The sequence below is a fragment of the Bidens hawaiensis genome, unplaced genomic scaffold (assembly GCF_021521415.1).
Source record: "Bidens hawaiensis isolate Kalapana, Puna unplaced genomic scaffold, B.hawaiensis_p1.1 tig00006359_1, whole genome shotgun sequence".
Lineage (NCBI taxonomy): Eukaryota > Viridiplantae > Streptophyta > Magnoliopsida > Asterales > Asteraceae > Bidens > Bidens hawaiensis.
Genome location: NW_027491424.1, coordinates 525,178 through 548,691, shown reverse-complemented (window position 1 = coordinate 548,691; position 23,514 = coordinate 525,178). Strand labels below are relative to the sequence as shown.

Here is a 23,514-nt window from a genome sequence, read left to right as displayed (position 1 = left end):
CAACTTTTGTTAAATGTATCAAAATTAAAATGAATTTAGTGTAAACCATCATTTTTTTTTCAAAATGTTCAGTGAATGCAACTAAAATATTAAGCAACCATCCAAAAAATTATATCTCAAATTAACAGAAGAAATAATTTGTGAACTTCAGGAAAATGGGGCACCCCACGAGACAGATTATTCGAATGAAATGAAAAGATAAATGACTCAAATTTAGAACCAATTGTGTGATTGGAAAATTAGATAGATAAATCGAGTGTAATTAATTATATATGCTATTCTACGGTTTCTTTAAAATTAATAATAAGAATTAAACTAAATCTATGAAAAAGATTTATGTATTTTGAATATAAGTTAATGTTATTATTTTAAAATTATAACAATAGAGACCTATCTTACTTTTACCCAAATAAGATTTAGAGTGAGAAACAAAAAATACTTTAAAAAACACTATTTTGGTAAATATTATTTCATGAACACCATTTTGTAATTATTTTTCCCACCAACACTAGTTTGGGAAAAAACTCTATTTTTGCATATTACAAATATCCGATAGTGTAAATGACTAAAGCCAAGTCAAACATGCAAATAAAGAATAATAATGAAAATCATTTCTCAAAAGTATCAATTCCATAATTTAGGGGCTGTTTGGTAGCATCTTAACAGTCATTAAGAGGCTACCTCTTAATGGCTCATAGTCTCTTAATGGTTAAGAGATAGCCTTAAATCTGAATGATTAAGAAGTGACCATTAAGAGATTAATCATTTAAACTTAAGACTACCTCTTAACCATTAAGAGGTTATCAGTTATTAAGAGGTAGCCTCTTAATGACTATTAAGAGGCTACCAAACATACCCTTAATTTAAAAAAGAAAACATGGTAATTTTCTCTTTAGTAATAATTAAATAAGACTTATAAAAGTCTAGATGCTAGAGATTTTTTGAAAACTTAATTTACATGTTGGATTCGTGATTTTGAATGGTTTAAATTTTATGATTTTGCCCCTTTTGTCGGTAGGTATAGTTAGATTGATGGAAAATGAGGGCTACAATGTGGGGCCAGGCTCAGATTCAAAGCCGTTATTAACTTATTTTCATAGCATATGTGATTTGTCTCTTCAACCCGATTCATTTCTTGTACTTTCGAAAACTTTGTGTTTGTTTTAGTTTTGATTTATTTTTTTTGGGTATCAAATTGTGTTTCCTTTTTGGTTTCGATTTTGCGAGACGGGTGGTGATTTTTTGTTTCGGTTTTATATCAAGTTGATGGCTGTGCTTCAACTCTTCTGTTGTCGGTAGTGATTGGTGAGGATGGTGAAGACTTTAGGCTCTTTGATTATGCTAGACTATTTTAGTATGTCTATATGTTTTATAGTTACAGCCCAACTTTAAATGCCCACTTTCCCCATTTACGTTTTCATCAATTTTATTAACATTCTTCTTTCCAAATTTTGAGCGGTTTATTACTAGATGTTGCTAATTGAAGTGCAATCCTGAAAGCTTGTATGTACTCAAAAAGAATGTTTAGGCTTTGTCTCCCTTGATTTTTTCTTTTTTAGAATCATTCTCTAATTCTAAAAAAGAATGTTTAACTCGTACACTCTCTGATTCTACTCTTAAATCTATATCTTATGTCTACCATTGGACTTGAACCCTCACGAGGCACACATTTTTCTAACACCTTGGTACCAATAGGCGAAAAACCCTTTGTAATTGTCTGTCTCCCTTGATGCTTGCAAACTGATTACTAAAAAATGTGCAAAACCGCTAAAAGCATATCTTTGTTGAAATTATAAGTATGAAGTTGCTAGAAAATAATGCTAAGGGATTTAGGAGGTGTGGAGTGCATATTCGTTTTGAGACAAATCAAATTCCGGCTTTATACGAGGGTTAAGAGGCAGTGTCGCAAGCAATGTCATAAGCTGATCAGTTACTAACGGTCAATGGTAACCAGACGATCAGCGGTATATGCCATATGCGGGTGATTAATGTAATCGAATGTTTCATCATATAGAAGCCATCCCTAGGAACCATATATCCCAGAATTAACTTTTAAAGTGGTAACTGTTTCATCACTTTATGAAGCAGTGTGAGTGCCTGCCAAAAGACTTCAATATGTGCCGTATTTACCAGGGAAGGGGATATTTTTGGGGGAAAAAAATAATCATTGCAAGACCTTGACTTTTAATATTCTAAATTGGAAGTTTTTGTAACGAAAGAAATTTTTTTTTTGGAAGAGTCAATCCTTTTATATTTCATAGAAACATCCAAACGATTTACAATGAAGTGGCAGGTAAGCGGGCAACAACATAGAAACATCCAAACGATTTCATAAGTTTTTGTAACGAAAGAAATATAATATATAACAACAAAAATAATGGTACAGAAATAATGCAAAAAAGATAAGAATGAAGCATCAAGAAACATGTACTCTGATCTTTAATTTCTTCTTCCTGTACATCTTTTCCAATGGTAATAATGGAATATTATTGTCTTTTGTAATTTGTAACACTAACGCATATAAAACACATGCTACCTTATATTCTGAATGCATTTTGGTTCACATGCAGGAGCTTTAGGGGCAACTATTTCTGTTATCAACGATTGCGGCTTCACTGTTTGGCCTGGAATCTCTGGCAACCCTGTTCTCAGTATCACCGGTTCGAGCTCTCAGTGGGAGGTCAGCACACCATACAAACACCAGAAAAATGGGAGGGCCAAATCTGGGGTAGAACCGGTTGCAGCTTCAATGGGTCAAGCCACGGGTCGTGTAAAACAAGTGATTGTGGCTCCGGTGAGATGGAGTGCAACGGAAGATCAGCGACCCCACCAACTACGCTTGTGGAGTTCACACCCACAAATTTCAAAGATTATTATTATTATTATTATTATTATTATTATTATTATTATTATTATTATTATTATTATTATTATTATGTCAGTCTTGTCAATGGGTACAATTTACAGATGACCACGGAGGCTACTGGTGGGTCGGTTAACAGTTTACTTGGTTGCATGAAGACAGGCTGTGTTGATGATCTGAATAAACGGTGCCCGACCGAGCTGATGTTACAAGGAGGGGGAGGGTGCCAAAGTGCATGCAATGTATTTCATAATCCGGAGTATTGCTGCCGAAGCTCAAGCTTGATTTCTTGCAAGCCAACGCCATACAGTCGGCTGTTTGAGTCAGCTTGCCCGAGATCCTATAGTGCTGGCTTCTTCAATACTTCTTATTGGTTTGATAGTGCCAACTACACTGTTAGATTTTGTCCCCCTGCTGACACATTTTCAACGATCAAAGTTGGTGGCCAAGTTGGCTACTATGATCAACTTGTCTCCATCCGAGGAAATTTCACGTTAGGTTTCTTCGAAAGTAATGGTAGTTATTTAGGAATTTGGTACACCAGTGATGTTGAAACCCGAAAGGTATGGGTAGCCAATTCTAACAAGCCAATCATGTCCACGTCAGCAGGCGACGTTGCCCTTACCATTGACCCAAGCACTGGAAACTTGATCATCACTTCTGGAGGGACGACTTTGATGAATATTACTGATGTTCAAGCTGGTCCAAACCCAAACGTGACTGTAACACTAGAAGACACTGGTAATTTTCGGCTGATCAACGCAGTCGATAAGAGGGTTTTGTGGCAGAGTTTTAATCATCCAAATAACGTGGTAGCAGCGTCCGGTTTGCCCCATTGCAGGAGAGAGACAAATAATTTTAAAAAGCACGATGGAGAGTTTGATCCTGGATCGACAAGTGCTACTGATAGCAACTCAAGCCTAAGCATTAGTGATTGTTATGCTAAATGCTTGAATAATTGCAGTTGCGTGGGGTATAAAAGCCATACCACCAATGGAACTGGATGTGATTTTTGGAGTGGAAGCAGTAGTTTTTTGGTGTCTCCGCACGGATCTTCTGGCTCAAATTCTAGATTAAAGTATGTGATCAGTTCCCTAAATCTGACTAGTTCAAGTACAGGTACAGGTACAGGTACAGGTACAGGTACAGGTACGAACGATAGAAAGAAAACTGGAATAAATACGAAATGGATATGGATATGGTCACTCTTAGGTGCTTCTATACCTTTTGGTTTTCTCTGTCTGTTTATCTTATGTAATTTTTTAGGAAGAGAAGAGAAGCATGGGAAGGTATGGAACTATTAGTGACATTAATCTACCTTTTGTTTGCATGTCATAGCTGTTTCTTGTATTAAGTCATTTATACTGATTGTAGCAAATGAGAGACGAAAGAGAGGTGAATCTTTTCTTGAGTTAACAGCTTCGGAAAGCTTCAAGGGTGTGCATCAACTTGAAAGCAATACCAGCACCGAAAAAGATCTGTTATTGTTTAGCTTTGACTCTATCATGGCTGCCACTAGTGATTTTTCGGTCGAAAATAAGCTAGGACAAGATGGTTTTGGACCTGTTTACAAGGTGTTGTTACTTTTTCAGCAGCCAAAATTCACAGAACGGTTTTCATTCAACCCTCTCTAACGTAAATAGATAATTGATGTGAAATTACAATTACAGGGAACCCTATGCGGCGGACAAGAAATTGCAGTCAAAAGGCTTTCAAGAGCATCAGGGCAAGGGCTTGTGGAATTCAAGAATGAACTAATACTCATAGCCAGGCTCCAGCATACAAATCTTGTCCGGGTTCTTGGTTGTTGCATTCACGGGGAAGAAAAGATTCTAGTTTATGAGTACATGCCTAACAAAAGCTTGGATTTCTTCCTTTTTGGTATGCATGCTTGTAACAGAATAAATTATGACTAGCTATTTCATTTCTTGATTTTCATAATGATAGTCTCTATTCTATTTTAGATGAAAGCAGAAAGGCTAAGCTGGATTGGCCAAGACGATTTAACATCATTGAAGGGATTGCTCAGGGATTGCTATACATGCATAAGTACTCAAGAATGCGAGTCATTCATAGAGACCTGAAGAAACACTAAGTGACCCGGGCAGATTACGGATAATCTGGGGGTTAAATAGATGTTTCCCACGAGGGGTTATGTCCGGCAAAGATGGTTCTTCTGGTTACCTGCAAAACAGACACCGTGAGCTCGTCACTGAGAAGGGGGGGGGGGTACCTCATTGTGACCACCCTCCGGCTTGAGAATCAGACTAGATTGCTCTTGAATATAAGTGTATATTAAGAGATTGCTAGAGTAGATAAGATGTGATAAGGTAATGTAATGTAATGTGTCCATACCATTCCAAGGTGTTGGAGTATTTATAGCCGAAGGTAGGTTTCCAAGAAGGTACAGCCGGCTGAATAGTATTCCTGTTCTGCCAACTGTGGGCTACGCACATGCCATGCTGGCAGTTGGTGGGTAGGCAGCGGCTGATAGGGACCAGGCCGGCTGTGTACTATTCCTTTTCCACCAACTGCAGGCTATGCACGTGCTACGACAGGTTGGTGAGTAGGCAGCGGCTAATAGTGACAGGGGTTGGTGAGTAGGCAGCGGCTGATAGTGACCAGGCCGGCTGTGTACTATTCCTTTGTCACAGTGAGCTGTCGCTGCTTTGGTCGGACCTTTTGTCCATACCTCGTCAGGTACAGTACAAAAGGTCCTCCAGTAGCGTACGGACTGGCTCATTTGGGCGGGAGTATTCCCGGCTTTGGGCTGGAGTGTTCCCGGCTTGCTCACTCCTTCTTCAGGTGACATTACTGAATTATTTAAGAGTTAAGTGCCTTGTGCGTGTAGCCTTGCTGCGCAGGTAGCCTTCCCTGATGGCTTGTATCCGCAGCTGCGGGAACAGGCGGGGTACTTCACCATTGGTAGGCTTTTCCTGCGGGAACAGCTTGCGTACTGTGCGTAAGGACGTCACGTCTCTGAGCATGGTGGGTCCTGCGGATCCAGTTGGTTTCTGCGCAGACGTCCCTCTTCAAGGTGAGTCTTGCGAGTTTAGCCTTTGCGCAGACGTCCCTGTTAAAGGTGAGTCTTGCGGGTTCAACTGCGCAGACGTCCCTCTTTGAGGTGAGTCTTGCGGGTCCAACTGGGCTCTGCTGGGACCTACCTCTTCAAGTCCCCCCAGTCCAATGTTCTTCTCATGTATTGTTAATAAGTGAGATGAACTTTTGGACTTAAGCAAAGGGTTTTGAAAAGGGTTTAGTTTTAAGGTTTTCCATGGGGATTTTTCCCGCGGAAGTCCTAATGTCACGTGCAGAAATTCCCGACTTTTCTGCTTGAACTTTGGGTATGATGCGGGTAGGTCTGTAACCTCCTCGCAAGTCAGGAGCGTTGAGTTCCACTTGTGTAGATTTTCCATGAGGTTTTGGTAGTTTTGAACATAGTGATCAATTATGTTAAAACAACCAATTCCATCTTGGAGCTTCAAACAATCTAGTTCTCGACGTTCCCGCTATGCGGGGATGTTATTCCCGTTTCCGCAAGCATGGCCCAGAAGATCCTTCTTGGTTTCAATTCCCTGCGGAGTGCTAGGTATGTGAAGGGTTTCGCCTTGACACTGTACCCGCACTCGTCTTATAGTTACTTTACTTCCAAGGTATTCCTGGCTTCAATTCCCTGCGGGTGCTAAGTATGTGAAGGGTTTTGCCTTGACACTGTACACGCACCCGTCTTATAGTTACTTAGTTGCCGAGGTATTCTTGGCTTCAATTCCCTGCAGGTGCTAAGTATGTGAAGGGTTTTTCCTTAACACTGTACTCGCACCTGTCTTATAGTTACTTGGTTGCCAAGGTAAGGGGTATAGTCCCGCTTACTTTTGAATCTTTTTGAATCTTTTTGAAATTCGAAGAGTTGGTGAAAGGATAAGAACAGTCCAAACTGTTGAAACGTCGTCCGACGGTTTCTTCTGACAGTGTCAGGACGTGCAGGAAGTTATGGCGACTTGACAGTATATGGTCATTCCAGACGCTTTTTCAGGCGCGTGGGCGCAAGTTTTCGGGCGCGTGGCCGCGAAGTTTACGGCACGCGTCCTGTCAACAGCTGTTTCCAGCTTGCTTTTTCCACGTGTCATAGTTTCATTGCACCAGCGTTTTCCTCTCTCTTCCGCATTCATCGCATTCATTGCGATGAGTATATATAAAGGGATGAGAGGTTGCATCTCAACTCACAGTTTCACCTCTCTTCTTCTTCTAAACGATTTTTGGCGAATACTCTAACTTTTCTGTCGAGCATTCTCCTGAAATCGTTCTTGTTTACATTCAAAACATGTCTTCTCATGATCTTGAAGTTACTGCTGAAGAGTCAGACGTGTATTCTGAGAACCCGACGTCCACTTCTGATAGGGACGATAAGAGTACTGCTGGCGAGTGCCAGTGTGCTCTTCCCGTCGACCAGTATCAGTACATCGTCAGGAAGTTCATGCTCGAGCCTTTCGAGCCTGAGTTTCCTGAGCCACACCAGATGGTGTACGATGCCCCCAAGGGCAAAATAGGGGTGTATGCTGCATTCTTCATCTATGGGAATCTCAGGTTCCCATTGACGAAGTTTGTATACCGTGTTCTGGAGAGACACGGTGTGCATCTGACGGAGGTACACCCAATGGCGATCGCAAAGATCCTCCATTTTGAATGGGTGTGCCTCATTCTGGGCGTGGAGCCCCATGTCGACCGCCTGATGACCTTCTATTCCTGGAGGTGCATCCAGGGGTGGTATAACTTGGTCACTCGGATCAAGGGTTTGAAGATCTGCGCTACCGAGCGCAGTCTTCGGTCTTGGAAGCGGGAGTTCTTCTATATCTCCGCTCGCGTCGTCCCCATAGCGATGACGTTCAAGAACGGGAGAGCTCTCCCGAACCTTCACGCCTTCAACTACGAGGAGGCGGAATGGTTCTCCAAGATTTCCCGGGTCCAGTCTCCGGTTTACCGCTTTACGGAGTCCGGGATGGTGATGCTCGGGATAAGGCGGGTGTGGAAAGATGCTGGGGCGAAGGCGCCACAGATCCCCATCGTCCTCGAATACGGTTTGAACTCTATCCCTTACGGTATGCTCCGTCTTCTTTGCTGACTTAAAGTTTTCTTCTAACTGTTTTTCTTTTGTTTTCAGAGGGAAACGACCTACAGTCGCTCCTGCATCCGCGGGAAGCTGGTGGTCCTGCTCGGATGGGTACCCGTGCTCTTGATGAGAACGAGTTGCCCATCTTGGAGCAAACGGCGGATCGGTTTGTGGAGGTCTACCCGCCGGGCTACCCGATTCTGAGCGCCACGCGGCCAGGTAAGGAGTTATTTAACCGCCGCCCTGTCAATGCTCAAACCTCTGCTGGAATTCCTCTAATTTTGTCATCTTCTGATAAGGAATCCGCATATGGTCCTTTCTTCACGCGGAAGAAGAAGGCTGCTGGCGGGAAGGGCAAGGCGAAGGTTGCCTCTACTGCCGATCCGGTGAATCGGTCTGACTCAGAGACCGAAAGCGAGGAGGTGGCGGGGAACCCTGGTGGTGGTGAGACAACAGTCTCGGAGGTTGAGACAGCCGCCACTGCCGCGCGACCAAGTTCTACGATGGTGACCGGCGTTAAGAGGCCGGCTCCGTCGGGTTCGTCCCCGCCGGTCAGAACCTTCAAGTTGAAGAGAACTCGTAAGTATAAATTAATCTTACCCGCAATTTCTTTCCGCCATTGTTTTTAATATCTTGTCTTCATACAGGCGTGGATGCTACCGCATTCCAAGGTGATGCGGGGAGGAGCAGCTCTGGACCCATGACGGTAGGTTTGGTCAACCTACCCGAGGCGATGACCCAGGCGGCTGCGCCTGCTTCAAGTGTTGGTTCAGTTGCTCACTCGGTTGAGGCAACTGTTCCAACTGTGACGTTGTCTCTGCCAGCTGTCAGTGCCATATTCACTGATTCCTTCACTGAGCCGGCGGTGAGTTTTTCTGCGGGCTCTTCCGCAGCGATGACCACGGTTGTGAGTTCACCTCCAGTGAGTTCACCACCGGTGGTCTCTACCGCGGCGGCTTCAACCGTGCCTCCGGCACCGGCGACTACTTCGCCCCCGGCCGGTTCAGCAGGTATGTTTGGGGCTTCTAGCCAATCTCTGCCTCCTTCCCATCTGCCTGACCTCTTGGATGGATATCCGTTAGGTTCAGGTGATGGGTTCGGCGGCTACCGGCCTGTTGTCGACCCTACAGGTGCGTAGGGTGAATTTGGCCTTTTTATATATTTTTTTTTATCATCTTTTCCTAACTGCTTTTTGTTTTTGCAGTGTCGGATTCGAATGAGGTGTTTGTTCCGCGGTGGAACATCCGCCGGGGAACCACCCTTCGGACGGCTGTGGATTGCGTCGAGTGGGTGCGCCACGCCGCCCCCAGTGGTGCACTGGGAGAAGCTATGTGAAGCTACCAAGAGGGTAGGCTGACAAACGAGCTTCGAATTCTCCTTGCCCGGATGCAGCCGCGCGTCGAGTTGCTTTGTCGTGAAAACGACAAGTTAAAGGCGGCTCGCATCCAAGAAGTAGCTCAGGCGCGGGCTATCCGGGAGGAGAACAGGAGACTCTCCGCCGTTGCTGCGGAGAAGGAGAAGGCCTTCAAGGCCCTTGAGGTTGAAGTTCAGGCCCGTCTCGAGGCCCGTTCCAAGGCTACCCAAGCTGTTAACGAACAGCTTCGGTTGGCTAAGGAAACTGCGCGGAACGCAACCGGGAGGGCCACCAAGGCTGAAGCTGTTGCGGAGCCTCTGCGCGCCGAGAATGAGGAGCTCAAAGCCAAACTAGAGTGGCTCCAACATGCTCATGATGCCTTGGCTATGGAAGATGCCAAGAAGCTCCAAGAGATCTTGGACCAGAGGGGGTGCTTGACCACACTGAGCGTAAGCTAAGGGGCGTCGAAGAGGCTGCAGCCAAAGATGTGTTGCTTGCCAACCTTACAAAGAACGAAGCCGAACGCGCCCGTAATGAATCTCAAGCTGCCCTCCAGGAGGCTCTGGTTACCAAGGAATGGCTTCTACGAGAAGCGTTGTCGCAGGTATGCATAGCTTCATAATATCTTTACGCTTTTCTTTGTACTTAGAAAAGGTTTTGATACTTGTATTTTTGATTTGTAGGTTGTGCATCGGGTCTTCACGGACACATCATATGACGATGCCATGAGCGCAGCTCTCAACGCTTCTCATGAGGATGGGGAAAAGGTTGGCTTCCTGCTTGGTCTAGGGTTCGTTGAGAAGGTCATCCCGCCTTCCAACTTCCCTTTATATGATGTGGATACTGAAGCTGTATATGACCAAGCAGTGAACCAGTATGCCGCCTTCCCGCACTTGGTGGTGGAGAAGGTGAACGAAGTTGCTGCTGCTGATGATGGGCTAACCATTCTCAAGACCTTCCTTGAACTGCCACAGCCAAGTGATGGTGCGGGTACAAGTGGGTTTGGAGGGAGTGGTCCTGAAGCTTGAACCTTTAGATCCTTCCCACTGTTAGGATAGGTTTATATCTTTGTATAGATTTATAATCTTGTAGGCGGGTAGATACCCGGCCATTCTTGTAACAGTTGAATTTTTATGGAATATAAATCTTTAGTGCGGGTAGGACCGTCACTCTTGCTTTATAAACGTTATACGACTTGCTCATGCATATTATAGTTTAATTTGGCACTTGTTTTGCCGCATAAACAATATATGATTCGCTTGTGCATATTTTAGTTTAACTTAGCAATTTCTTAAGTACTTTGGATAAGTTAACCTATCAACGTGGCAGATAATAGGTTAAAGTTTTGCTTCCTCTTTCGTGATTGTGCGGGTAAGACCGTCACTTGCACTTAGTAGGATGGCTAAACTTTACCTATATCTGACCTGCGTGGAGGTTTTCCTCATTTTTTCCTTGAAGAGATTTTCTAAGTGTTCTGAATAAGTTAACCGTTCGACGCGCGGTTGTCAATAGGTTAAAGTTCAGTTTCCTCTATCATGATTTGTGCGGTTAGGCCCGGCACTTTCATTTAGTGGGATGACCGAACTTCACCTATGACTGACCTGCGTGACGGTTTGCCGTTTTTTGTGTTTATGCGGGTTTTGCCGCCTTCCACACGCAACGATTTCTTCACACTTATTTATGCGGTGAAAACCGGCATATCAGTGTTTTGAATAAATTAACTGTTTGACGTGCGGTTGTCAATAGGTTAGTTCGGTGTCCTCTATCATGATTTGTGCGGTTAGGACCGGCACTTTCATTTAGTAGGATGATCAAACTTTACCTATGACTGACCTGCGTGAAGGCTTTCCTTATATTTTCTTTAGAAATTTGTCGTTTTGTGTTTATGCGGGTTTTGCCGCCTTCCACACGCAACGACTTGCTTTCCCACTTATGTATGCGGTGAAGACCGGCATATCAGTGTGGAAAGTTCATTAAGTATAAATGTAAGACCATCAGATTCAATGTGATAAGGAGAATCATTTCCATTAGAAGTGGCTCTGGGCCTTTTCTTTTACAAGTTTGGAATTGATCTACATGCAGACTGTGTAATTGAGCTCCCTTCCATGTTCTTGGGAGTGTCATCGAGCCTTTCGAGCCGATATGCACTTGGTTCGGAATCTCGTTGTTTACGCAGTATGTAGTCTCCGACATTGAAGCTGCAGTTTTATTCGTGTTTTCCCCAACTGGGGTTCTACACGCATTAGCCTGCTCAGCGTTCATTACGCCACGAGGTGCGTCAACGTCCCATCTTTGAAAAATGCTTCGATGATGTCCTTCAAGTCTACGCATTCCTCGGTGTTGTGGCCTCTTGTCCTGTGGAAGTCACAGAATTTGCTCTGATCAGCGTTGTGACGCTCTCGGATTATTGGAGCCTTTGGCCATGGGAGCCTATCGGTGTCGAATATCTCGGTGACGCTTTTGGTGAGTGGCGTCCATCTGGAGTTCCGGTTCGATGACTGCATGTTATCCTTTCCGCCTAACCAAGGGTGCGAGCCGGATGAGGTGTCAAAGTTTACCCTTTACTGCCAAATGCCTAGCTTCCTCTTTTTGTTTAGTCGGGCGGTAAGGACATTGTTTTCTCTTGTTTTCTGGGTGTAGAGGTTTGTGCTCTGGGGAAGATCTCTACCCAGTTGCTTTTCCGTTTCCGCGAAGCGTTTAGCTGCTGTCATGATGGCATCCCATGTGGATGGCATGCCATCTTTACCCGTTAAGGTGCGGATGAGCTCTGGGTCTTTTGCGCCCTGGATGAAAGCAGCGCGAACAAGATCTTTGCTAATACTACCCAGACTTAGCTTCTTTGAGTTGAAGCGAGTGATGAAGTCTAGCAAAGATTCATCTTCCTCTCGAATGCAATTGTGGATTGTCCATTGCTCTTCGGTATACTTTCTTTGTTGGATGAAGTGTTGGCTAAACTTCTGTTGGAAGTCTGCCCAATCATAGATGTGGTGGACCGGTAGACGGTCAAACCACGCTCTAGCCGCTCCAACTAGCGTCATTTGGAACATATAACACCACGTGGGTTCCGTCCAATTGCTGACGGTTGCCCCCGCTATGAATCTGTTCAAATGATCGTCTGGGTCGGATATACCATCATAAGTGCCGATGTTGGGCATCTGCTTGGCACTCTTCGGGGCGATTGCTTCCGCAATGTCCCTTGCAAACTTGGACGTTCCCACATTTGCAACAGTTGGTCTAAAAGCTTTGGAGAAGTCACGTGGGTTTCTACCCGCGTTTTTTGGTTTGAAAGTTTCTCCAAAATTCCTTCTCTGTTGGAAGTCCGTTTCCTTACGCTTCCCTTTCGCCCTATGGCGAGGGTTTGCGTCGGTGTCGGATTCCTCCGAATCATCATCCAAGTACTCGCACTCATTGCTCATGTTGAGCTGTTGAGGGCTTCCGAATTCGTCAGCCTGTTGGAGTGAACGTAAGCGTTCATCCAACTCAGCTTGGAATTCCTTTTGACGTGCTTCCGCCCACGCTTTAACTTGATCAAGTGTTTGGTGGGGGAACCTCGTCTGTCGTCTTTCCGCCTGGGTATCAACGAATCCCAGGGGATGATTGTTTACTGCACTTGCCTCGGCTCGAGTGACTGGGGTAGTGTTTGTAAAATTTACTGCACTTGCCCCGGCTTGGGTAACCGGGGTAGTGTTCGTAAAACGTGTGTATTCGCCGGTGTTCCCCCCAGTAGCTGGGGTTGTGGTTACCGGGGTTTCTTGGTTACTCCCTGGCCTGGGGACCGGAGTAACGTTAACCATCTTTCCAGAAGTTTTGAAAAAACTGAAAAAGAATAAGTTCTAGCTTTTATGCACGGATGGCGCCAATGAAGAAACACTGGGTGACCCCGGGCAGATTACGGATAATCTGGGGGTTAAATAGATGTTTCCCACGAGGGGTTATGTCCGGCAAAGATGGTTCTTCTGGTGACCTGCAAAACAGACACCGTGAGCTCGTCACTGAGAAGGGGGGGGGGTACCTCCTTGTGACCACCCTCCGGCGTGAGAATCAGACTAGATTGCTCTTGAATATAAGTGTATATTAAGAGATTGCTAGAGTAGATAAGATGTGATAAGGTAATGTAATGTAATGTGTCCATACCATTCCAAGGTGTTGAAGTATTTATAGCCGAAGGTAGGTTTCCAAGAAGGTACAGCCGGCTGAATAGTATTTCTGTTCTGCCAACTGTGGGCTACGCACATGCCATGCTGGCAGTTGGTGGGTAGGCAGCGGCTGATAGGGACCAGGCCGGCTGTGTACTATTCCTTTTCCACCAACTGCAGGCTATGCACGTGCTACGACAGGTTGGTGAGTAGGCAGTGGCTAATAGTGACAGGGGTTGGTGAGTAGGCAGCGGCTGATAGTGACCAGGCCGGCTGTGTACTATTCCTTTGTCACAGTGAGCTGTCGCTGCTTTGGTCGGACCTTTTGTCCATACCTCGTCAGGTACAGTACAAAAGGTCCTCCAGTAGCGTACGGACTGGCTCATTTGGGCGGGAGTATTCCCGGCTTTGGGCGGGAGTGTTCCCGGCTTGCTCACTCCTTCTTCAGGTGACATTACTGAATTATTTAAGAGTTAAGTGTCTTGTGCGTGTAGCCTTGCTGCGCAGGTAGCCTTCCCTGATGGCTTATATCCGCAGCTGCGGGAACAGGCGGGGTACTTCACCATTGGTAGGCTTTTCCTGCGGGAACAGCTTGCGTACTGCGTGTAAGGACGTCACGTCTCTGAGCATGGTGGGTCCTGCGGATCCAGTTGGTTTCTGCGCAGACGTCCCTCTTCAAGGTGAGTCTTGCGAGTTTAGCCTTTGCGCAGACGTCCCTGTTGAAGGTGAGTCTTGCGGGTTCAACTGCGCAGACGTCCCTCTTTGAGGTGAGTCTTGCGGGTGCAACTGGGCTCTGCTGGGACCTACCTCTTCAAGACCTAAAAGCAAATAACATTATGTTAGACGAGAATATGAACCCGAAGATTTCAGATTTTGGTATGGCAAGAATGTTCAAGGAAAACGAGACTGAGGCAATAACTAACAGGGTTGTAGGAACATAGTAAGTTTGCTCTTTTTGTTACCGAAAACCACAAAATGTTTAGGAACAAAGCGGCACACACGATTATACACTCAGTAAACAGAAAATAAATGATAAACGATAAACACGACACAAGAATTTTACGTGGTTTGGTCCAAGCGGGGAACCTACATCCACAAGCTGTAAATAGATTATTTCATTGATTATGTGCAAAGATTACAATTACAATAAGGGATATTAATAGACTAGAATTAGTGTTTCCATCTTAGACAACAAGAAACATAAATACAGGCCTAATTAACTCAATCATAACCCTGCCAAATAGCTCCTCCATGTAATCTTGAATAAACTCAAGCCTAAAGGTTTCACCAATCCTAACAATCTCCTACTTGAAGCTTTTGCAAATCCACAAATGCTATCCAAGTAAATCTCAAATCTAGTAACTCTAGTAATCTTTAATAATAGAAACCCACCAAGCTGCAGTTCCAAGAACAAGTTGAAACTTCAACAACGAAAGTTCTCCAAGTCTTCAACTCCCTGCGAACAAGCTAAGATTTCAACAATCCAATCCGCCTAGTTGTAGCTCCCGGCCTTTGCATTAGTTTCCCGAAAGGCCCATTGAAGCACCCCATCTCCAATACGTTCATCACAGACTCAGTCATGGCAAAACCCGCCAATGACACATCTTCAATCCAACCAGCACCTACTTACTTGCACAACCGGCTCCAAAGACTTCCAGAAGAAAAAAACACTCCCCATAATACAACAAGCACCTAGGAGAGAATTTCCGTTCGGAATTCCGATCCAAAACCCCAACGTCACTGTGTAACTATACCTGAATACCCCCATTCTCCCGCTGTTATGAAATCCCCATCAAATTTTAAACCTCTGAATATGCTCAAGCTTTCCTTATGGCTCCAGGATTCATGCTTGCATTACGAACCCACTTAGCTCTACCCAATTCAACGAGCCAAAACTTTCACAAACCCATAAAAGTCTTCAATAATATATTCACCTTCATTGAAGCAGGTAATAAGAAAATGAAGCATAACAGAATCTTGAATCTAAGAGTCTTCACTAGCTTCCATTGAGCCCCATTGCATCACCACCGACACATTCTCAGAATCATAATTTACCATATTTGGACATCGACTCTAAAGAATGTCCCACACCTTCATGCAACCCTACCAAGTCAAACTATGCCCAACTCCCATTATCCATGTTATCCCAACCCATGCCGAAAAAAAAATCCACGAGTCGAATCTCCACTCGCACTTTCTAAGCGAAAACCTCCCCCCAATACATATACAAAGATCCCTCAAATGTGAAACAATTGATCAACATCGAACAAATATAACTTCACAATTCCATACCAGCTAATATAATAGGCAAATGGTTATAACAACAATTAAGCTTTCATGGAAAGTGAGCAGTACCAAGGTTTCTATAACCGTACGCACGATCAGTTAACGCAAACCTTAACCGAAAGGTCAAACAATCAACAGATCACATGACTTTCCACTAACCTCTTTTTTCACTTATGCCACTACCAGTGCACCCACTTGTTTCTTTTTCTCCAGATATAATCACTAGTACCACATCCAAGTTCCTTTGACAAACCAATCAAACCAAAAATCCAAACCTTCGAGCATTCTGGTCACAACTTGATGGAGGCCCAAGCATTGAAGAACGTGCCACATTATATTTGGAGGCCCAAGATCGTGCTTCCAAAGGTGGCCCACGAAAATGGGCATATCTTGGCCCACGAAGCTCTGTTTCAAGCCCATTACCAGTCAAATCGAAACTTGAGACAAGGAGCACATTGTGACAAATTGTCTACGGTGGTTTGACCCTTGTCCGAAGCCCAAAAACACCTCCTAAATAAAGTATTGGGCCTTTTTATGTTTTTTTTGTCAGTTTTTGCATTTTTCATTTTGGGTTTGTGTTTGGCCCATGGCCTTTTTAGGGCGCATTTCGTATTTGGAAGTCTTTTATATGATCTTGATGTAATCTGAAAAGTTAGACTTGAATTTGATTAATAAATATTTTCTCTTCATTTTCCCTAGCCTTTTGAGTGGGATTTGGGGGTTTGGAAGTTCATCACGGGAATTTGTAGAATCAACTTGTTTTGATTTTCATTTTCATTTTACTACTGCATCACAACTATCTCGTCTTCAGTTATAACAATAACAAACGAGAATAAATCGAAAACAATGAACAGACTGAGGTAATAACTAACATGGTTTGATATGGCAAGAATGTTCAAGGAAAACGAGACTGAGGCTATAACTAACCGGGTTGTAGGAACATAGTAAGTTTGCTCTTTTTGTTACCGAAAACCACAAAATTGTTAGGAACAAAGTGACACGCAGCGGAACAACACACAAACAAGCACACACGATTATTCACGCGGTAAACAGAAAATAAATGATAAATGATAAACACGACACAAGAATTTACGTGGTTCGGTCATAGCGGGTAATCTATGTTCACGGGCTGCAACTAGGTTATTTCATCGATTAGGTGCAAAGATTACAATTGCAACAAGGGATATAAATAGACTTGGATTAGCGTTTCCATTTTAGCCAACAAGAAACATAAATACGGGCCTAATAAACTTAATAATAACCCGGCCCAATAGCTCCTCCATGTAATCTGAAGTAAACCCGAGCACAAAGGCTTCACCAATCCTAACAAAAATTACACTAATACAAAACCGGGTATTTGCGACCGAGATTGTCGTTGTAAATCCTTCGTCGCTAATCTTTTATATGCGTATTGCTACCCCAATTGTGAAACTGCTTTGAAATCAAATAAAGACGGTAGCTAAATTTCCAACCGTTTTGCAACAAAATGTGACTGTTTTGCAACCGATTTTAAATTGTAGTCGCTATCGTTGCGACCATTTTCTTTGGTCACAACTACCCAGTTTTTTGGTATTGAAATGGGATATTCGGTTCAACATCATTTATATGAGTATTTTTTTGTCCAATTTCAATATATTTGTTTCTGGAAACATAATTAAATCAATTTTTAATGCGTAGCGGTTATATGCCTCCTGAGTATGCAATGGACGGGACATTCTCTGTGAAGTCTGATATATACAGCTTTGGAGTCCTAATCCTGGAAATTATCAGTGGAAGAAGAAACTGCAGCTTCACTCAAAATAATCGCACATTCAATCTTCTCGGTTACGTAAGTGTTACTAAACTCAATTTTTGCATCATTCACATATTATAATGACACAACGTGATATAAACAAAGAGGACCTTTTAAGGTTTTTTTTTAATGTTTAGACTTTAGACCCATACATAAAAGTATAAAACCCTTTCTATTAGGAAAAACTTAAATTGATGTTCATAGAAAATAGTAAAACTTACTAGATGAAAATTATGTCAAATAACGAAGTAAGCTAAAATTGACTGAGATCAGGATTCAGAAACATTTACAATAAAACTTGTAAAATCTGGAAATTCAAAATAAAGAAAAGATTTGGACCCGAGACTTAGACAAACCGTCTATAGCATTTGTTCAAGCGCCAGGTTTGTTGAGACATTTTCAATATATATTATGGGTTAAGTAACTCCAAACATAGCGGAAGCTATGATAAATTTAAGTTGGCCATTTTCTAGCTAGCTTGCTTACTTTGATCTGGTTGGTCTAAATAGAATATGCTAGTTTTTGTATCAACCTATATCTTATAGCATCATAAATGAAAGCGGATAAAGCCTTGGTCCATTCATTTTATTTTGTTAGTTATGGATATATACATAGGGGCAGAACTCAAAAAATGTTAGGAACTAAGGAACAATTCATTTTACATGTGAAAAAAATAATATAAAGCTCGATTTCACATGTAAAAAATAGTTTTAGCATAATTGTTTTAGAAATTTTACTTATAAATACATGAAGAATACATTCCAATAAAAATATAAATTTTGAAAAAAAAACATTTTGTTATGTTTTTATAAGTGAAAATCAAAAACTTTTTTTAAACGGTTTTACATGTGTTTATATGTAAAAAAATCTCTAAAAATATTATGTAAAAATGTGTGTTTTACATGAAAAATGATTTTTTTTAGTATTTTTTTTGTATGTAAAATAAAAAGTTTTACATGTAAATTGAAGAGTTCTCAAGTTTTTTTTTGAGTTTCCTCGTTAACCTATATATATATATATATATATAGTTGCCAATCAATCATTTTCCTCAATGGATATTGGATTTGTTGATTTAAACCTAATAATGGCAATAACTTTGGTCAGTTATGCCGGGAATTAACGATAAAATAGTTTAATTAACTCTAATGATTTAGGCATGGGAGCTATTACAACATGGGAATGAGCTGGAGTTGCATGATCCAACAGTTGGAAGTACTTTTGATGTACCACAATTCTTAAGGATTGTTCATGTGGCACTTCTTTGTGTACAAGAAAGTGTAGTGGATAGACCAACAACTTCAGATATGATATCCATGCTTCTCACCGACACCATATCCTTACCGGCTCCAAAAATACCAGCATTCTTTACTGGCATACTCGAGTCGAATTCAACTCCTGAAGAAAGCGGATCGAAACATTACTCTTCGAACGATATGACCCTCACTATAATGGAGGGCCGAATGTAGCTGTTTTTCTTTATTATTGTTGCCATAATATATTTGTGTAATATTGGTTGATCTCATGCATGTAAACTCCAATATTGTGATTGTTCATTCTGAGATTCTTATTGTACGACAAAACCTTTAAACTCGATTGTGATTGTTCATTTTGATATTCCTATAACAAGCCTTTGTGCCTTGGTAAAGATTTATTTGAGTCAAGATGACAAGACGGTTGTTGGGTTTAATCTTGACGGGTAGGTTTATAAGTCGGTTTTTATTAGCTAGTGATTTAGTATATGTTTCATTTAATTGTTAAAATAATTATTCAGAGTTGACTGAAGTTCGTTGGATGTGAACGTTGTAGAATGTAGGAACAGTTAAGTTTGTTATTCTCTCATTTGACTCCCATTTTTTATGGAAGTAATTTATTTATGTTGGATGTTTGTAGGCTATTTACAGCCCTTTACTTTATTGAATAAAGAAACACCTTTTATCATCTTTCCACTGAAACAACTAATTTTCAAGATTATTCTTTCTTTTACTTCGGTACACACATACAATACAGAAGTATTTTCTGATTATGCAATTGGGCCTGAAACCAACATCTATGTTAGGGGTCGATTAGTAAGAATAAGAAGCAAGATGATGTTGTGATTAGCATAAAGAATTAGGATCCAAGAGAAAGAAAGAAAGCAACAACAAAGAAAGAGAAAAGGCTGCCAGAAAGAGAAAGAAAGAAGAAAGGAGGGCTGATTGAAATCAGCAAAGCAAGAAGAAAGAAACACTTCAAGAAAGAAGAAAGAAAGTACCAGCGTCACAATACTAGAAAGAAAGAAAGAAAGGAAGAGACTTGTTAATTCATAGAGAAGGGATAAAGAAAGCATAAAAGGAAGTGAATCATGGCAATGGTACAATCAAAATAAGCAGGTTCGATGTCTTACCAAGTTACGACTTTGACCGCAACCAACAACTATCTGATATGGGCTATCAAAGTATGTCCATCTTGGATGCGCATGCCCTACTGGATACAGTGGAACCAAGGTCTCTTGGGGCACAACAGCCAGATGAGAAGAAGTTAAAACAAGCTCTAGCCTTCTTGTTTCAAGCAATACCAGAAGAGATAGTAATACAAATGTCAAGTCATGCTGACCCGAAGAAAGTGTGAGATGCCTTAAAAATACGATACTTGGGTGTAGATCATGTGATGAAGGCTCAAGTTGCAACGTTGAAAAGAGAGCTTGAAGGTTTGCGGTTGAATGAAGGATAGCTTGTTGATGATGGTGCTACCAGGGTGAGTGATGGTTGGGTATTATGTTTATATATTAGTGTCATAATTGAATAGTTTTACTCGTTTATTTGTATGAACAATGGTACTTCATACGTGTTTATTGTGTTATATGTCACATGTAGAGACTGTGGATAAAATGGAATTGTATGAGCATGGAATGAAGACCCGTGATGATGTATAGTAGTGTATGATCAAAAGTGAAGAATTCGGGTAAAAGTTGATTTCAACATATCATTTGCTAAAAACAGAGTATCATATACTGAGCATAAGAGGAGCGTACACGAGCTTTTAAAGTATGGTTTGCTGAATTAGAGTATGTTATAGTACCATATGATGAGCCAAAGTACCATTTGTTAAAACTAGGGTACCATGTGTTGAAATGAATTAAACTATGGGAGTTGCAATTCAAACCTTGTATAAAGATAAAGTTTGGGTTTGAGAAAAAAATCACATCTCTAGAGGTTGGAGACCATTCTTGGAGAGAAAACAACTACCATTTCATCAAATCAACTCCGTATATGAATATAGAAAGTTCTATCAACAACATGTGCGGCTAATCTCCTTGGCTCATACCCGAGATGTAGAGTATTGTATATTTACACATTTTCTCATATTTAAGAATGAACTATTTGTAATTGTTGATTTTCGATCTATGAAACACTGATTTTTGGTATTAATGTGCACTCAGTCGGTTTAGGTTTATTTCTATCAGAATAATTAGTTTGCTGGTTGTTGTGATACGTGTTCATAGGGTTGTATTGATTAATTTGAATGTGATTAAGCATACAAATATACAATTGCTCTTAGTTGAGTCACACTAGAAGGGACCATTTGTGTTAGCGATTGTTGATGCCTAATATTTAACTAGCTGATTAACTGGATTTGATTATTGATAATTAATTTGTTAAATGACATGATATTGCTATGTGTTACATGCTTGAACCCCATATGTGATTTAATTTTGTTAATAGTTTAATATTTGATTAATTAATAGTTTCATTTTAAAACACAAATCATTACCATTGTGATCAGCACTTAAATTTGTTTACTTCATAACGTTAGAAATTATTGCACGCTACACTGTAAGGTCCCGTTCCCGGTAGCCCTACTTTAGCGTCGGATTTACTCATAAACACAATTCTTACAAATAAGAGTTTATTTAAAACTTTCGCGGAATATAAAACTTATTCGTTTATTACAAAACATTTAATCTTTTCTTTAAAACCAACTTAAAACATTACTTTTAAAACATCATTCCTTTCATCTTCAGATGCCAGTCGTTCAGTCCATAGCCACGTGCCATCCTCATGCTAACTCTTCAGTCTGATCGCCTGCGTGCATACTAAAAGTCAGCTACGCTGAGTGAGTTCTAGTTAATCAGGTAATCATACATTACATACACATATCATACATACTTACGTATCCGAAGATACATACTCATACTTAACTAGCTACCCTTCTGTTCTACATACATACTTACTACCATACATATCTACAATCACAATCCTCAGTCTACCGAGAGTACGTTCATAGTCCGCCATCTATACCTGTACTCAAGGTCGTGAACATGAAAAAGGTCCGCAGTCCTTACCTATGTTCACCGATTATGGTACGTGCAAGGTCCGCAGTCCTTCCCTATACCATCCTATATTAACAACACGTACAAGGTCCTCAGTCCTTCCCTATGTTGCAACCTAACCATAGCACGTACGAAGTCCGCAGTCCTCCCCTATGCTACCATAACATAAATACAGCACGTGTAAGGTTCACGGTCCTTTCCTATGCTGCCACAACACAAATATAGCACGTATAAGGTCCACAGTCCTTTCCTTTGCTGACGCCTATCTACAGTACGTATAAGGTCCGCAGTCCTTATCTACGTTGACGTCTATACCTATAACACGTATAAGGTCCACTGTCCCTATCTACGTTTACCTCTATCATCTATATCACGTATAAGGCCCACAGTCCTTAACTACGCTGTAGGTTCCCAGCCGGATCTACACGGAATATCTCGTTCTACGTAGGTGCGGAATCCCTACGTAATACGTTACGAGCGTAGAAGACGATATACGTTAACACAATCGAACACACGTTACAATAAGCTAAGACACGTTGTATATTGCAACTGGAAACACGTGATATCAATCACCGATTACACAACTCGTTACAACTCGATAACTGATTAACTCTTCTTCTAAACTACAGCCGTAACCTAATGCATATATATCACGACAACTTCGCCTGGCATGTTCAGGCGAAGTTGTCCCTAACTTCGCTTATTCCACAAGTTCGCCTATATTAAGCGAACTTGTGATAACTTCGCTTACATACATAACACAAATCCAAACGACTCGATTACAGACACTAGACACTGAACTACTGACATCATGCACCAACAGACTCCCCCTTGGCAGTAGCTTCAATCTCTATCTTCAAACACGTGTCTTGTAATCTTCAACAATCTTGTATCATCATCTTCAAGCATGCACTCCTTCTCGTACACATACCGAAACAACTCTTTGATATTTCTTCGCTTCGTCTTTCCAAGCCAGAATATAAAATATCTTCTTCTCATTCAGCACCTGCAGATCAGCTTGAGACAAGTTCACTAGATGCATCGGATCATATACTCTCAGCAGCTCTTGTTCATCTTCGTCTTCCATTACTGCTTCAGCTGTCTCACAATCTACATACCACCACTTCAGATCTTTCAGCACATCCTTGGGCATTTGTTTCATCGGCACTTCTTTTAAACACCGGATCGGCTTATACTTCATAATCATCCAAGGCTTGCCATCTGCTCTCAACCCTCTATCTTTGTCTTCAATAAGTTTTCCCTTTTGTGGTTTCAACAGCTCGAACTTCTTCTCTTTTATACTTTCCTTCCAAACTATCTTCCCAATGACTCTAGCCATATTATCATCACTTCTGTTTATTAACCCCAATCTGGCTAAGTCCTTCACTTCACATTCTGGCAGTGTATTCAACGATCTCAACATCCTTTTGAAGTACTGAACACCATCATATCTTTTAATAACAAAGAGCCTCAACTGCTCATCATATATCCAGCAAATAATCCCCTTTCTCGCTTCAGCATAGCCTCTAATGTTGTAACTCTTCTTAAACATAGTAGGGACCGCCGGTTTCTTCGTTTTTACAAACCACTGAGCGTAGCCTTCTTTCCATCTTGGCTGCTCTTCTCATTCCGTCTCATCACTTCCAATCTCTTGACTCATATCTGCC

The 23,514-nt window shown here is 41.8% G+C and overlaps 1 protein-coding gene and 2 pseudogenes across 3 annotated transcripts; all 3 read left to right on the top strand.

Moving 5' to 3' along the window:
* Window positions 1–2,408: 2,408 nt before the first annotated feature.
* On the top strand, window positions 2,409–3,927 carry LOC143632063 (uncharacterized; annotated as a pseudogene). The gene is made up of 2 exons (XR_013153479.1): window positions 2,409–2,472; window positions 2,571–3,927. The product of XR_013153479.1 is annotated as an uncharacterized LOC143632063 (transcript).
* A 207-nt stretch (window positions 3,928–4,134) lies between these two features.
* On the top strand, window positions 4,135–4,958 carry LOC143632061 (G-type lectin S-receptor-like serine/threonine-protein kinase At1g67520). Its single transcript, XM_077100654.1, has 4 exons — window positions 4,135–4,152; window positions 4,238–4,437; window positions 4,534–4,744; window positions 4,828–4,958. Exons 2-4 carry the CDS (start codon window positions 4,369–4,371, stop codon window positions 4,956–4,958), a joined length of 411 nt encoding a protein of 136 aa, XP_076956769.1. The 5' UTR covers window positions 4,135–4,152; window positions 4,238–4,368.
* A 9,322-nt stretch (window positions 4,959–14,280) lies between these two features.
* On the top strand, window positions 14,281–19,004 carry LOC143632060 (cysteine-rich receptor-like protein kinase 19 pseudogene; annotated as a pseudogene). Its single transcript, XR_013153478.1, has 3 exons — window positions 14,281–14,400; window positions 17,424–17,574; window positions 18,693–19,004. The product of XR_013153478.1 is annotated as a cysteine-rich receptor-like protein kinase 19 pseudogene (transcript).
* The last annotated feature ends 4,510 nt before the right edge of the window (window positions 19,005–23,514 follow it).

What these genes read in the sequence shown, in the direction of transcription:
- LOC143632061 (XM_077100654.1), top strand. Translation starts at nt 4,369, where the DNA reads ATGGCTGCCACTAGTGATTTTTCGGTCGAAAATAAGCTAGGACAAGAT. An exon ending in GTTTTGGACCTGTTTACAAG is followed by an intron (nt 4,438 to 4,533) that starts GTGTTGTTACTT and finishes TTACAATTACAG; the next exon opens with GGAACCCTATGCGGCGGACA. An exon ending in CTTGGATTTCTTCCTTTTTG is followed by an intron (nt 4,745 to 4,827) that starts GTATGCATGCTT and finishes ATTCTATTTTAG; the next exon opens with ATGAAAGCAGAAAGGCTAAG.